The 15,118-nt window shown below is 43.6% G+C and overlaps 1 protein-coding gene across 3 annotated transcripts in view; it reads right to left on the bottom strand.

Annotated features, from left to right (window-relative positions):
* The window catches only part of LOC306782164 (protein O-mannosyl-transferase TMTC2-like), a 106,075-nt gene that overhangs the window by 5,879 nt on the left and 85,078 nt on the right, over positions 1-15,118 (bottom strand). Inside the window, exons 8-11 of one of the 3 annotated variants that reach the window (XR_013772255.1) lie at positions 14,428-14,549; positions 8,898-8,979; positions 7,366-7,475; positions 3,021-3,084 (exon numbers count right to left, since the gene is read on the bottom strand). Coding sequence is in view for 2 of the 3 variants with exons in the window: in XM_079275395.1 (XP_079131521.1) it covers positions 3,021-3,084; positions 7,366-7,480; positions 8,898-8,979; positions 14,428-14,549 (383 nt within the window). In the remaining variant the exon portion in view is untranslated. Of the gene's footprint in view, positions 1-3,020; positions 3,085-7,365; positions 7,481-7,684; positions 7,825-8,897; positions 8,980-14,427; positions 14,550-15,118 lie in introns of those variants that run through there. The other 2 variants (XM_079275395.1, XM_079275396.1) reach the window with 2 other exon arrangements.

The following is a 15,118-nucleotide window of genomic DNA, read 5'->3' as shown; positions in this document are numbered from 1 at the left end:
TTCTCTGTGTTTCAATTATTGTTCACAGGATCAGCCGGAGCTCTTGACTTTAATAGTGGAGGTTATTCTAGGGCTGTTTGTGCAGTAAATTACCTTCAGTTTGACTCACCATTGGAAGGTCAAACCACAAAACAACGCTGAGGGATCCATTTGCAAGTTCAGGGCTTTTTACAACTCAGAATGATGCGAGCCAAAATACATAACTGTTTATACATATGGACATAGTTGGAAGTGACAGTCAAGGGGCCACACACTTACTATACCCACAACATATGTGACAAGTAGGTGAAAATGTGGACCTCTGGTGTTAATGTCATGTTGTGGCGTTGGTGAGGATTCGGTGTTATTATCACTTATCCTCAGTCAGGGGCGTAGGTTTGCTTTCTGAAGTTATGATTAACTTATTATTGATCATAATGAATGAATAACTAAATAAATTATGCTAGTTAGATTGTTATTATTTTAGTATGAGGGTCTTTTTAGGAGAAATGTCTGTAAAGAAAAACGACTGAATTATTTTCTTTTTCCCCAATATAGAGGAGTTGGAGGATTTTATTCAACCCCCCAGGAAGAGAAACACACTTTGAAGCAAATGTTTGAAGTGGCCACACAGTGGAATTATAACCCATAGACTTACAGTGGGAAAGAGATGTCTGTAAGTCCACGGCTGTTTTAGAATTTTTAGCTAAATCAACTTCCCAGTACGAACATAAATAACCCTTATTGATATCATTGGGTCCTAAAAGTTGTAAAATGCACATATCCAGTTATTTTAGTGCTGCGGTATATTTGAATGAGCCCTCGCAGCTAGGAGGCGGAGTTAAAGAAAACACCAGTGATCTTGCCCATTAATGTGCAAGATCACTGGAAGATCGGGGTCATTTCAGCACTCTGGTTGATCAAATATTGCTCAAGTTACAATTGGGAAGGAAGGATTTACATTTGACTGTCTCTGACAGAACCGGCATGAAAAAAAAAAAAAAGGTTTACTCCAGAGACAAAGGAGTCTGCATCATTTCCTGTTATTCATCATGTTAGCTGGCCGGTTTACTGCCCCAACTAATCGATACAATAGATTGAGAGATTTAGCTTAGAGACGACACAGTTTGAAAGGCCAATGGGGAGCAAGCCTTTAACGAGATAAAGTTCGTCGAGAAAAGAGCATGTTTTGGATGAATGAGAGGTCAGTGAAGATGTGTGCCCACAATTCTGAAATGGGCTTCTGATCCCTGGATAGAAAGTTAACTGACTCCTGGTTTTCCTCTCAGTGCAGCTCAAAAGATCTTTTCTTCTCCGCCCATGCGGGACTTATCAATTCCTGAGTTAAGTTTCCTTCCACCAGTCTCCCCTGTAGGCTCCCACCATTCCCCAGCCAAGCCTTTCTACCCCTACTTTTATATAGCGAAGACTTTTGTGATTTATAACCTCACTCCTGCATTCTTCCTCACCCTTGCAACACTTGCAACTCTCTGCTAAACGTTCCCTTGTCAAAAGCTTTCATTTTTTTCCTCATTTCCTGCTGCTCTGCAACCTCTCTGCCTGCCTACCGTTCCCAAAACTGGCACGTAGCAGCAGAGGCATCGCCAGATGTGGAGCATTTTAGCCCTAGACCATAAAGAAACACATGGTGGGAAGGCTGTGAGAATGACCTGATAATAATGATTTAAGATTGACATTTGGGTTAAGAATATCTACATGTCACAGGGTGCAGAGAACGGCCAAAGCAAACCAAGCATCCGCTGGGATTTAGCTCGTCTAGATAGAAGGAATTGTTGGACTTAGGGGGTAAATCCTTTCGAATGGAGGGAATTGTGCTCTCACTCAGACCAAGCAAAAAGATGTGCTTAATATAAAACACCAGTGCTTTTGGAGAGCGAAGAGTCAAGACACAACAAATGAAGATGGACAGGGTACATGGCATAAGTCAAGTTACATCGGAGAGAACAAAGGATAAAGGAGAAGGATGAAGATGCTAAATTCAGCTGTAAGCAATACACATGACAAAAGGCATCCAAGCAAAAGTGACCAAGTAGGGGCAAAAAAGTTCCCCTGAGTGTGGAGACGGCCGTCTAATGCGTGTTTGTACAATTACAGATGCCAAGAAACAGTCATGAGAAAATTGCACGGATCTGGAAATAGAACCGTAAGGAACACAAACATCCTCCGCACGTTTTTTACAGAAGTGCATATCCATCAGGTGGCGGCACGACAGCGCTCTTCTCAATGGCCCACTCTGTTTCCTCACAACCACTCCACTCGTTCTCAAGGTGATTTCCAAACCTTTCTTTAACTCCACAGGTTCTACGAACTTCAACAAATGGAGAAAGAAAGTGGGCAGCACAAAGACGAGTTTGTGCTATTTATTAACAGATACTCTGTGGAAACACTCACACAATTCACCGTAAACTTATGGTTGTCTTACATCATTCCATCATGTTTGAAAAAAATGCATCAGGGGCTAGTTAAATGTTAAAAATACGCTACATTGATGCTGAGAACAACAGAGATGTGATAGCAGCTCAATTTCATGGTTTCAGTGGAAATCTTACATTCTATCCCTTTGTTATACTCAACTTTTCATTCATCTTTTTGTTTGTATATATTACACTGGGGTTTGTAAGCCTGCAGAACTAAACTACAACATTGTCCATATATATTCAGATCATTAATCTTGAAGTGATTTCTTCTAATCACGACACAGGAACAAACAGGCCGACCACATGGCAAACACATTTCGCCAAAGCTCTCAAAGGCTTGGACCCCATTCATTTTCAAGATGTCAGAGTCCCCTGACTGAGTGTTGTTGTCATTATTCTTTTCAATCTCCTTACCCCGGCCTGCCCCTTTGAAGCCGGTGATGGATGCTACACAAACAAACCTCTGAGCTTAGCAAAAACCTCACTGACAATGAAGGCCGTTGTGACAAGGCAGACCGGGCAGTAATAATATTGGAAAGCCACCCAGACTGTGATTGCACAGTGTCCATCAGGGTAAATAGTAACGGGGATGGTCTTACTCACGTTGGGTCTCAGGCTCGCTGCTTGTCCGTAATACTTCTCGGCTGCCTCGTTTAGGCTGGCTTGTCTGCAAAGGGAAAACAGAGAGAGAGGCGGTCATTACTCATCTTTATTGCTCCTGGCTTCGGATGAGGCCTCGAACCCTGCATGTTTACTGGCACCCAGGGGTCACTGAGAAAATAACAGGAGGGAAGAGCACGACGAGGGATGAGGAAAGCCAATCCAATCGCCTGCTCTCCTTCGATAGCATCTTTCACTTGATAACATCTGTGCTGAGCAGCGCACAGCAAGCACTTTCTGCTTTAATTGAACATTGATGTTCCGGACTTTTGGCTTGTTGGGAACTTCAAGAGAACTCATTAACAAACAGAGTCTGAGCGGCAATATTCACTGTACATTTCTGTTGAAGCTGGTGGGGGAGACTGTGGTTTGACATGCTGGCTGGATACTGAGACACTGGAGGAATGCAAACAGTGTGGAAACACAAAGTCATTTAATCATACTATCATAACAACCTGGACAGCAGAGTCGATGGCACAGATGCACCAAAACACGCTGCATATGCCACACTGCGACAAAAAGGATTTCTGGGGCAGATGGCTTCTCGGCATGAGTCCCTGGAACCAGATATATTTTTGTTCCTGAGGACATAGAACCTGCAGTCAAGACAGGATGTCCTATATTGTGCTTTTTTTACCTTCTTTCATAAGCCCCCTGCTCTGCCTACTGTTATACACAAAGCTGTGGCTCCTCTGTCACAAGGCCTTTCCTGTTATTAATGCTCTGGTGTCTCAGAAATCACCTTCGTGGTCCACAGCTGCATGCTTTTCACCGATGGTAACAATTGTCTCATTGCAAACAATTTAACTTTGACGAAGTCAAGGAGAGAGTCAACGACGGCTGGCCGCGGAGCCCCTCAAGTCGTGATGATCAAAGGAAGCGAGGCCGTTGGAACCACAGTTTCATTTAGGCTGTCGCGGTCTATTAAAGGATCATCATCCATGTGGTGCCAGATAAAAGGCAACGCTTTTATTTTAGGATTAACAGATCAGTGGCCAAAGTAAATACATAGTATTTATGTTCGGTTTTAAAGACACTGTCAAATATTTTTACTATTCATCACTGATCAATGAGCAGACAAGTAATGTTTTCTTCAGTAAGATATAACATATGTTCTTATTTAAAAGTTAAATATATTGACAGAAATAATTACTTTTTAATTTACCAAGAGCTGTGAGTCAAGTGGTGAACCTAGAAACTGACATCTAAAACCAATGGCGACCAATAAAAGCACCGTGATGCTCTAACACCAGTGATGGGGCTGTACCTTTAAACAGGAGAGCACAGTTATGATGCTAAGTGAGAAATAAAAGCCACAACGTGAGAGTGTTTTAGGGCTAAATGCTTCCAGCAGCATGCTAACATGCTCACAATGACAAGGCTAACATGCTGGGAATCACCAAAGTCAGTAGGATTCAGCCTCTGGAAACCACGAACGGCTGTTCCATGGTAATTATTCAGATGGTTGCTGAGAAATTTGAGTCTGTAAGCAATGTGGTGGACCAACTGACACGGCGATCCCTTATCATGCTGACATGACTCAAATGTCTTTTGTGTAACATTGATCTTGAAGAAGTTATCCTGCATGTTATCATGTCGCATACTTCCGAAATACAGACGAACATGCCGCCGCTCTGTGGTTTTCCAGCTCTGGTCCAAAAAATTCCATTCCAGGCGAGTTACTGAATTTGTCCTGAGATTATAAATGTGGGTTTCATGTCCAACCACAACCATATGTTTGTTTGTCAGTATAATATTTAGAAGGTGCAAACCTTCTGAGAAAACAAGAAAAAAAAATGTAATTGTATAATATCATTATCACATTATCGCTGGAGAGCTGCCACACCATGAGCAAAGGGGCAGCGGGACCTCCTGGGGCTGTCTGCGGGTTCTCACAGGGCAGACAATGGAGGCCAAGTATGTAAACCACTGCCCGGCTTTAAAACCAAGAAAGAGAGAGAGAGTGTGAGGCTGCAAGAGCACAGGAATAAGGAAGAGGACGGGAAATGGAGTAGGAATACAACAAAAAATCTGCTTAGAAAAGAACTCTTGACCACATTTCAAATCAGCAACTTAACACTCATCTTTTCACCCTGACGCCTTGTTATGTAGAGATGGTCTATTAACCCCAGGCATGCACAAATCAGAGCACTGACAGTCCTGCTTGTAAGCGTGACATTGTTAGATACTAATGACAGATTTTCAACAACAGCCAGATATTTGTGCTTAAACCGCAGCCGTCCCATCTGTTTCGAGTGCAGAGTTAGATTCTTTTATTTTCGTTAGAATGCTACACTGATTGCTACACTGGCAACGGTAGTCCTGCATGTGTAGTGTAATGTAACTGGTGTAATCCTTGTATTACCATTATACGGTTAGCAATTTATACACTTTTTTGGAAATTGGGACGGCTAAAAATGCACAAATTGGCATATCTGACATAATGACGTGCCAGTAACATACAGTAATCTTTTAGATATGGTCGATTATATTATGATGTAAGACATGTGGTTTGGATAGGAATCCAGGATGTGAACTATGAGTGCATAACCTGCTTGAGTTTGTCTTTTAAAGATTCATTTCCCCCCCACTGGCTGTCTGTGAATATACAGATTTAACATTACTATATGATGTCACAGTGTCATTTTTTGGCTTTCACTGACATTTGACACATTAAAGGGAAGTATAAACACATCCCCATTTGCCTCACCACTAACCGGCCTTTTCTGACCAACATTCAAACTATAAACAAGAAAAAAGAGAAAACGTTGTTCAAAGGAGGTAGAAGGAAATTATTAGTTTGGAACGGTCAAAAGACCGAGCGGCCCGGGAGAGCAATAAAAGACATTTGTACGTCTGAGAGCGCCTGCCTCTCCTTTTAATCTCTTCCCTTCCCCCGCGTAGATTCACTCGTGTCCCCACCGACCGAGGGCCTTTCCGTGTTTGCTTCCAAGACAAACACATAAAGAACATGAGCTGTGGAGGAGTGGGACCCCATGCCAAGCAGGCAGAGAACCGTCCAGCCCGAGCATTGCATGAAGCTCTCTTTAGCTGACAGGGGTCTGGGCCATGGAAGAGGCTCTCGATGCAGAAAGCTTTTGTTTAATCTGAACCAAGATCGAGAAGTGTAAATATGACAGATTAGGTTTTACAGGCAGCTGCTTATTGCCATGCGATATCAATGGAATGAGTAGAAAAAGATAATCATGATCAAGATGATTGTTGGAATAGTGGAAAGACTAACAGACTAATAGTTTTGGTGATATTTGTTTTCTTTCCCACAGTCCAATTTGAAGTGTTTTACAATGTGTTAACAAGGCAATTAACCCTTTATTTGTTCGATGTAAACATGTTTATTTATCAGACTCATGCAAACTCGCCACTTGCACGCAATGCGTCCTGGTGCATGTAGGCACAGCCGGCACGGCTTCTCAGCAGGAGAAATCAGCTTTCTCTGACAATATAGCACGCACTGGGGGTTTATTGCTTCAGAAGACTATATTTGCCGTCAGCACTGATTGGACATCCACATAAAAGTTGGCAAATTTGAGAGCGGTGTCAAATTTCCCACCTAACGCTGCAAGAAAGAGAATATGTATATGTCCCAAAATAAAAAAGCCTTCAGTGGCCTTTGATGTGTTTAAAGGAGGAAATCTCTCCACAGGGTCATCGTTTTGTAGGTTTATTCAGTCAGTGGGGCAGCAGACTGTCAGTTGGCACATCGCTGTATTTACAAACTCCCACTCATGGCTTTTGTTCAGAAACACAACAGCTTGTGCGGCTGCTAAAGCTCATCAGCTGAGCCTTGCGCTGATTTGGAAGCTGACTTTCCAACATGAGCCAGGCCGAGCGGGGGAAAGAGTGAGACGGGAGTGAGAGAGGGGTACAGCGAGAGTGAGAGTGAGCGCGTGAAGAAACATAGCTGCACAGCATGCAAAGACAAACCAGCAGTTCTCTCCGGCTGGCGGTGCGGCGAGAAAAGAGGATTACAAAGTACAGCCAAGTAAATCACACTGGCTGAGGAGCAGTGTAAGCCCCCCTGGATAACCCGTGCAGACAGTAGACCTCCCTCTCTCTCTCTCTCTCTCTCTCTCACACACACACACACACACACACACACACACACACACACACACACACACACACACACACACACACACACACACACACACACACACACACCTTTCTACTCAACCATGGAAAACTGTGGCCCGAGCCGTCTCATCGACAAAGAATGAATCACAGCACATGGAGTGTCTTTACAGAATCGTTCCGGTCAAACACTCACCTGAGCATGTGGGCTGCACTGAAGACCACGTCAAACTCCCTGCTGTCGAGGCGTGCGGCTTTCTCCGCCATCTCTGCGGCCTCCAGCAGCCGCGACTCTTCCAACAAAAACTGACCTGGCACGGCAGGAGAGAACAGCACTACCGTTACAAAAACGCTGAGGGATCCCTGCGGAGGCACAGAGGGATACACAAGTGTTGCCTTTGGCCCTGGTAGAGCAACAGCCCGGCCTGCCCCTGAAATAACACGCCGACACTAGATATGAGTGCAACGTACCGTCGCTCTTCGGCCGTCTCTCAGACTCATTTGTTCAGGGTTAGCCGGCCTCGATAGATCGGTTTCTTTCAGATGAAACTGTTCCTGGCGGAAGGTTTGAGCCTTATTACGGGTGCGGCTGCGTTTGGAGTCGACTTCTGTGGACCCGCAGAATGAGCCGGGATCGTGGAAGCCCGACAGGGCTCTGAACAGAGGGCGGACCGCTTGGTCAGGGCCAGCTTTAGAGAGGAATGAATACCCTGTTGACTTTGGTTAGCCCCACTACTGTACCAGGAGGCTAAACCACTGTGAACCATAAGCATATTTTCCTTAATAACTGCGGATGAAACTGGAGCCATGAGTACAGGCCTAAGGTGAGAGACGGATGTAAAGTGAGTCTTCAGAGGGTGGAATGTTTTTATAATTTACAAAGCTATGTATACAGACTTTGATACTGTAATCCTTTGTTAATCATGTAACAGCGGGACTTTTAAGGGAATATTGGAAGATCCAGTACAGTACAGTGGGGAACTTGAGCTTTTGGGTTTTTCTGGTCAGCAACTATCAACAACACAACTTCTAGCAGCCAGTCCTGATCAGAATAAGGTACTGTAATAAATTGATGGTTTGTGTCTGAGCCAATAAGAAATCAGTTTGCATCACGGGGATGCTCCACCTTTAATCATTCATCAATTGCACGTCTATCTATATTCCGTTCTTTGCCTCTGAAATGAGTCATTAACCTTTAAAGGGGACAACTTAGACATAATAAAGTACTTCGGGAAAATGCAAAAACTCCACCATCCACCTGGTGTATTGATGGCTTTAAATGTCACATGCAAGCTGGTGCAACGGCAGCGAGCTCGCACTTCAGTTCATCGTAAAATGCTGCTTCAGACAGACAAGGTTTTAAATGACGGAAGTATTTAACTCGTCGGCTTATTCAAAATCAATATTAAAATATTAAAAAAGAAGTAACGCTGCAACTTCAAGTCGTATGTAAATAATGTAAGCTAAGAGATTTTCATCAAATCAAAGAACAATCTGAGGAAATCGTCCTCTGCCGATGGGATCTACACTGACCACGTACAGACTGACACAGTGACTGATCAGGGGAAGAGATGGCAAAGGGGTCAGCCAACAACCTGCCAAGCTGTGGAAGTTCCTGCCTTTGTGCTCGAGTGCATCATGTATGTGTTGAATTGACAAATAATATATTTGAGGATTTAAAGATAGACAGGTAAAGGTAAAAAAAACCCAAAAAAACTGGGTACTTACCATAATGCATGTAGCAGTTGCCTTTTGCGGGATCGAGCTGGATGGCCTTCAGGAAGTACCTCTCCGCTTCTGTTTTCTGCCCCTGAGAGGGACGAATGAAACGGCGTCATTATTGTTTCAACTGCTCCTCAAAACTACTCACAATAAAAATGCTGCACTCAACAGCAAAAATATCTTCCAGTATAGCTAATGTCCCTCTCCAAGCCGCAGACCTACTTTCACAATAAATCTTGATAAATGGACCGCAAGTGTTGTTTCTTTCAAGCTCGTGTGTCGTCCTGTCAAAGTGCACGCTGTCAGGCCTGGCACAGCAGAACAGGCTCATTCATGACACACTTTTATCCGTGCAAGTAACGCTTCCAGAGCATGACCACAGACTGGCAGTGTGTGGCCCTGAGTGCTGTGAAGCAAGGCAGAGGGTGGAAATGGAGCGAGAGGAGAGGAAAGAGACAGAAATGTTGAGGGTGATCATATACAGTATCTATAGGGATCTTTAGGCTCACACAAGCACAGAGGTGCATGGCGCACACACACACACACACACAGTTTTTTTTAAATCTGTGTGTTGCACCAGCTTTTAGACGGATAAAAGAATCCATACAGGGAGGGTGAGCATAGCATGATGAAGAGAAGCATCACTGAAGGCCTGAGGAGCTGAAGAGCTCCCTCAGGTCCTTCAGACTGTGACACGTAACCAATCATAGCTCAAACGGAACAGAGCAGCTGGCCAATCGTGGTGCCAGCTGGGACTTTGTCACATCCCTGCTCTCGGTAGGGCACCAGATACCATCTGATCAACAATTAACAATACACACTCATCTCTAACGGCTGATGTTTTAGCATTGACAATGCAGCCATTAGTGTGTGTTTCACTACAAGAGGATGCCTTTGCATGAATAAAACAAAGTATATTGGTAAATTGGAGTTGTGTCAAGTCCTTTAAACGCTTGAGAGAAAATTCAAAATCGTCAAAAATGATGGAGGATCAAATTGCATAAGCCAGGAGAAATAATGTATATAAACTCAGCGTGAAATACAGCAAATGCTTCAGTTTAGTCAAATCGAAAGAATGGGCTCAAATCCAATCAGTGCAGAGTAGCAATAATGACATCCACTTAGTCCAGCGTATACCTTTTCAGTGGGCTGAGGATTCAATAAATACATAATTTTCGAATGTAAATATATGAGTGGGGTTTCCCTTGATGCTGCGGAAAATCAAGCCTGGGCTAAGTATATGTTTAGTGGAGTTGATGGTGTCCAAGTAGCGATCACAGTTCCAGGCTGAAAAGCATCCTCGCTGTGTATTTTTGTACTCATATTCACAGATGTAGGAATGTGTAAGTTTGAGGGCCAGCTGGTTTTATAATAACAGAGGCCTTCGTCTATTTATTAAACCTCAGAATAAAGCTTTCACACATTGAAGTGAGTTGAGCAGTTGTAAGTGGTCTGCGGATTTATACTATGACACGTCTAAGTATATTAATGGACATCATGCCCAGAGTAAGATATATGGCAGTTAGGAACTCAAGAAGTAACAAGTTGCTCTATTCTCATCCTATTGCAGTTTTTATTAATCCCTAGAGAGGCAATTTGTTACAGTTGCTGTTGTATCGTTGTTGTTTTTTTTAAACACAGCCAACTGCATTGTATTTCATCTTCAAATTATTGGATTACAACGCATTTGGCTCACCTGTATGTCTCCATGAAAAATCATGAAACCCAACCAGCACTGATGCTCAATCGTCTTGTTGTTGTTTTTCTCAGCAACGTCAATCACGCCAATGCTTCCAACCCAATGTGAGTTAATTGGAAAACACAAAAATAATATAGGAAGTCAATAACAAAATACCAACCACCCTTCAAACCACACTTTCCATTAAATATATCCACTTCTCATTCGAGTCAGCTCGTTGTGTGGATACACTATCCTCCCTTCTGTCACACACACGCTGAGAATATTAGTGCGTGCCTGACACCCTCAAACCTCCTGATAACATCAGATAAACTGCAGATGCAGCCGGGGCTCTGTGGACGCCGAGGTGATTATGAGTGACGCCTGCATCGTATTAGCTGAGGAAATGACAAGTAGATGACTGAAACCAATATTGCAAGCATCGGGGACGGCCGGGTCCATCTCTGACCCGCGGGTTTGTGACGAGAGCCCGAATCACATCCTGATCTCCGGGGGTGTCAGCGGCGGCGTGGAGGGGTCAGCGAAGCAGGGGGGGAGGACGATACTGATCTGGGTTATTAACTCTCCCTTCCTCCCCACATCCACAAATCACAGCAACTTGTTGCTCTCTGTAACCAGTTCAGCTCCACCGTCCTCCCCTCACCCTTCTCTGACCCTGCTGCCAAGCCCCATCTCGAAGTCTCTCCACCTCCCCCACGGGGGATCTGAACCTCAAAAAAAAGAAAACCCTGACGGTATCTAAAGTTTCTTCATCACTCACAGTGGTGCCACAATGAGTGCGGGAGTATAGGGGTAGAAAGGAGAGGGGGCTGTTGGGCAGGTCAACATCCTGCGCTGGTTTTGATCACACTTAAATGACGTTGTCATCAGGCACAGAGGCCATAGCTACAACAGGAAGAGAATACATGAAGTGGTACCCTAACTTTGAATTCATTTGTAGAAACTTTCCAATGCATTCCATGTTTTTCTTATGGATAAAGAGGCTCTTAAGCTTGTGCAAACAACTAAGTTCCTTTGGCATTATGTGCACTCACAGAATCACGAGGGCTCACCATTCATCACGCTCAGAGATTTACAGAGATTCATCCCTGCAGGTTTGAGCTCTACTTTCCTCCAAAATCAATAACACTTTCTGATATGAAATGAGTTTCTCTTAACGGCCCCGACTTCCCCGAGTCCACTTCACCGAGTCTGAACACTGCCCTCTAAAGAATAGTGTTGTTCCTGTTGACTGTCCTCACTGACAGCGTTGGGTTTCAGATCGTCTTTGATATATCCGATGGCTTTTGTATACAGAGCGGAACTCACGTCAGCTTCACAAGCGACTTTTGTCTGTGGTGTCAGCTGAACTATTCTTCAAGCTGACCATTAGTCTGTCTACTAGGGGTGTAACGGTTCACAAAACTCACGGTTGGGTTGGGTACGATACAGTGGAGCCACGGTTCGGTACGTTTCGGTACAGTAGAAAACTATAAATGCCAGAGAAATGTACTTGATTTTAAAATATATTTATTGATTACAACTAACATCATGAAGTTATTCTTTGACTTTGAACAATGATGGAACTATACCTGAGTGACCCATCTTCTGGGGTGTCTTCTTAGCAACACATCAGCATAAAAAACAAAAACTGCTCCTTAATGTTATGTAGTATTGTTACTTACATCTTGTATTGTTACTTATATCTTGCAAAAGAGATTTTTAATCTCAATGGGACTACCTGGTTAAATAAAGGTTTAAAAAAAAAAAAAAAAAAAGTTTTATTTTTTATTTTTTTCATTTTTTTTTTCCAAACGTATTCGGTTAGTCATGCGTACCGAACCGTGAGCCTCGTACCGAACGGTTCAATACGCGTACCGTTACACCCCTACTGTCTACGGATGGGAACATCAATCTAGTATGGTGCTGGAGCTCTATTTCATTTGAACACAATGATCTACACTACAACATTAAGACTTCTTCACAGACGATACGCGATGCAATGAAATGATTGAGCCACGCATTTATGACACACATGAGGAAGAATCTACACAATTATCAAATTAGATGAAATTAGTTAGATGAAACGATTAATACCACTCTCCTGTATGTGCAGCTTAGCTTAGCTTAGCATAAAGACTGTAAGACTCTCCAAAGACAACAAGACCTGCCTAGTTGTTTACACCTTTGTGTGGATTTAAGAACCAAGATTTAACATGTTAATAAGTGAACTTTTTGCTGGACAGAGACAGTCCAATTGTTTTCTCTTCTCGCCAGTCTTAATGCTAAGCTAAGCTAATGTTGCTGGTGGTAGCTTCATATTTACTGTACAGACATGAGGGTGGTATCAAGCTTCATCTAACTCTCCGCAACAAAGCCAAATGTCACACTTTTTTAATCACACGAACAAGTGCATTTCCCTAAATGTCTTTTTATGCATATATTTTATGTGTTATAGCCAGAAGTCACTTGCCAATCCTTGCCAAGAAGTAGTCTTGTGGGTGGATTTTTGTTGTAGACAGAGCCAATCCTTAAGCTAAGAGCTAACCAGCTGCTGGCCGTAGCTTCATATTTGATGTGCAGATATGAGAGCGGTATTAATCTTCTCATCGAGCTCTCGGCAGGAAAGAAAACAGGCATATTTCCCAAAACGCCACACTATTCCTTCCTATAGGCTTAAAGTAAAGCTCTGATATAAAAACTGACAAAAATTGTTAAATCTTGGATTTTCCAGCCAGTTTCTGGAACCAATGTGCGAGCAAAAATCTTCCACGGATATCAGTTGTGAAACACAAAACTCATAATTTTGGAAAGACGACAAATAAAAAGAAGACTGTGTTTCCATAAGGGAAATGAAAAGGGACGGGCCAGGAAGACTCCGGCCTCTCTGTGGAATTCCAGCTGCTGCCGCAGGCTATCGAACACATTGCCGTCTCTTCATTAGGGCCCAGACTGTGTGAGAGAGGCGTACGAGCTGAAGAGAAGGGCCTCCACCCTCCTTCTGACCTTCTGTGCAACTCTTCTTCGAATTTGTTTATTTCTCTTCCGACGGTCTCTCTCAGCTCTAACTGCTCCCCTCGGTCAGCATCTACTCCAAATACGCCGATCTACCTGCGATCTTTAACGGACGACTGTACGAGCCGACCACGTGACCACCTCCTCGTCAACCCGGCGACGCTGGAAACCGTTTCTGCCCCCGAGACCTTCCCCGCATAGACGGCACTTTCTTTGGTTATTGAAACACAGGTCAGCTGAGCGACCCTGACAGGATATTATCTCCGTCTTGGAAAATGCTGGGCAGATGCTGATTTGTTTCTTTAGATATTTCAATTCTTTATTTTGGAGAGCAACGTTACAAGCATGCCAAATGCCTGATATCTGTAGGTTCAAAGTTGTGAATGCAGCTTTTTGAGCTACTTCTTTAAAACACTACAGGACCAAAACAACAGGCTGCTAGGACAAGGTTTTTAAATCAGGAAGTCCTATTCCCAGCTCAGACAGGAGCATCTTGAGAAACACAACGTGATAACCTTCTCTCTCATGCCCACTATCTTCCAATCGTTTCCCTCTCTCTCACCCACACACTATTGATTAACTGTAGAGACTTGAGAAGGACATTAGGAACTATCAGTAAAGAGCTGCAGAGGACTGATGAAAGAGTGTAATAAAAAGGAGAGTGAGCACAGGCAGAGAATGAGAAGCGGTTCAGGGAAACAAAATGTTTAGACAACGTCACCGCTTTGATACAGTCGGCAAAAAATATCCATGAGAAAAAGAATATGTCATTTCTTCTTTCAAAGGGAAAAAAGTGTCTCGCCTCAAAGGTAGAACGAGCGAGGACGAAATTTAAAGTCTCACCGTCATAGCCAGTAGTTTGCCATAGGTGAGATGTGCAGGAATGTGGTCCGGCTTGGCTCGCAGGGATTCTCTGTACCAGTGTTCAGCCTCGGTCAGCTTGTTCAGTCTAATGTAGGCCTCTCCTGTGGGAGCAAAGTGAGCGTCCAGTCAGGGGTCAAGCTGTCGAGAGGTTAAGACATCACACATCTTCCCATTGTTCAGCTGAGCGATGCAGCAGCGAGACCAAAGCCCAACCCAGAGGGCCTCTCAGTCTCAACCGCATGTTGTATTTTCATCAAATTATACGTTTACTTGTATGATGCCTGGCACTAAACGGAAAGAATGCAGATGCCTTTGTTTCAGAGTGCCACAATGCAAAAATAAATGGACTTTCTGTCTTTCACAAAAGCAAATCTTTGATACCCAGTCATGTAATGAATACCTCAAGCCGCCGTCAGGGTTTTTATTTCCTAAAAAGTGAAATGAGCAAAGTTCAGTGTGTGAGTTAAAAACTATGGGAGAATACACTGGGCCTATAACACACTCCCTCACTCTCCCTGATCTGTCAGACATCATGGGATACCTCCCCCACCATCTGACCCCTCTGCCTGCAGCTGAAAAAACAATACCCTCTCTTTCATAGCCATCCAACAACACGTGTGTTACTGCAGGAATTTGACAACAGCGGCGGCTGGGGATTGAACACAACACA

The sequence above is a fragment of the Melanostigma gelatinosum genome (assembly GCF_949748355.1).
Source record: "Melanostigma gelatinosum genome assembly, chromosome: 1".
Taxonomy (NCBI): domain Eukaryota; kingdom Metazoa; phylum Chordata; class Actinopteri; order Perciformes; family Zoarcidae; genus Melanostigma; species Melanostigma gelatinosum.
This window is presented reverse-complemented; position numbering and strand designations above follow the sequence as displayed.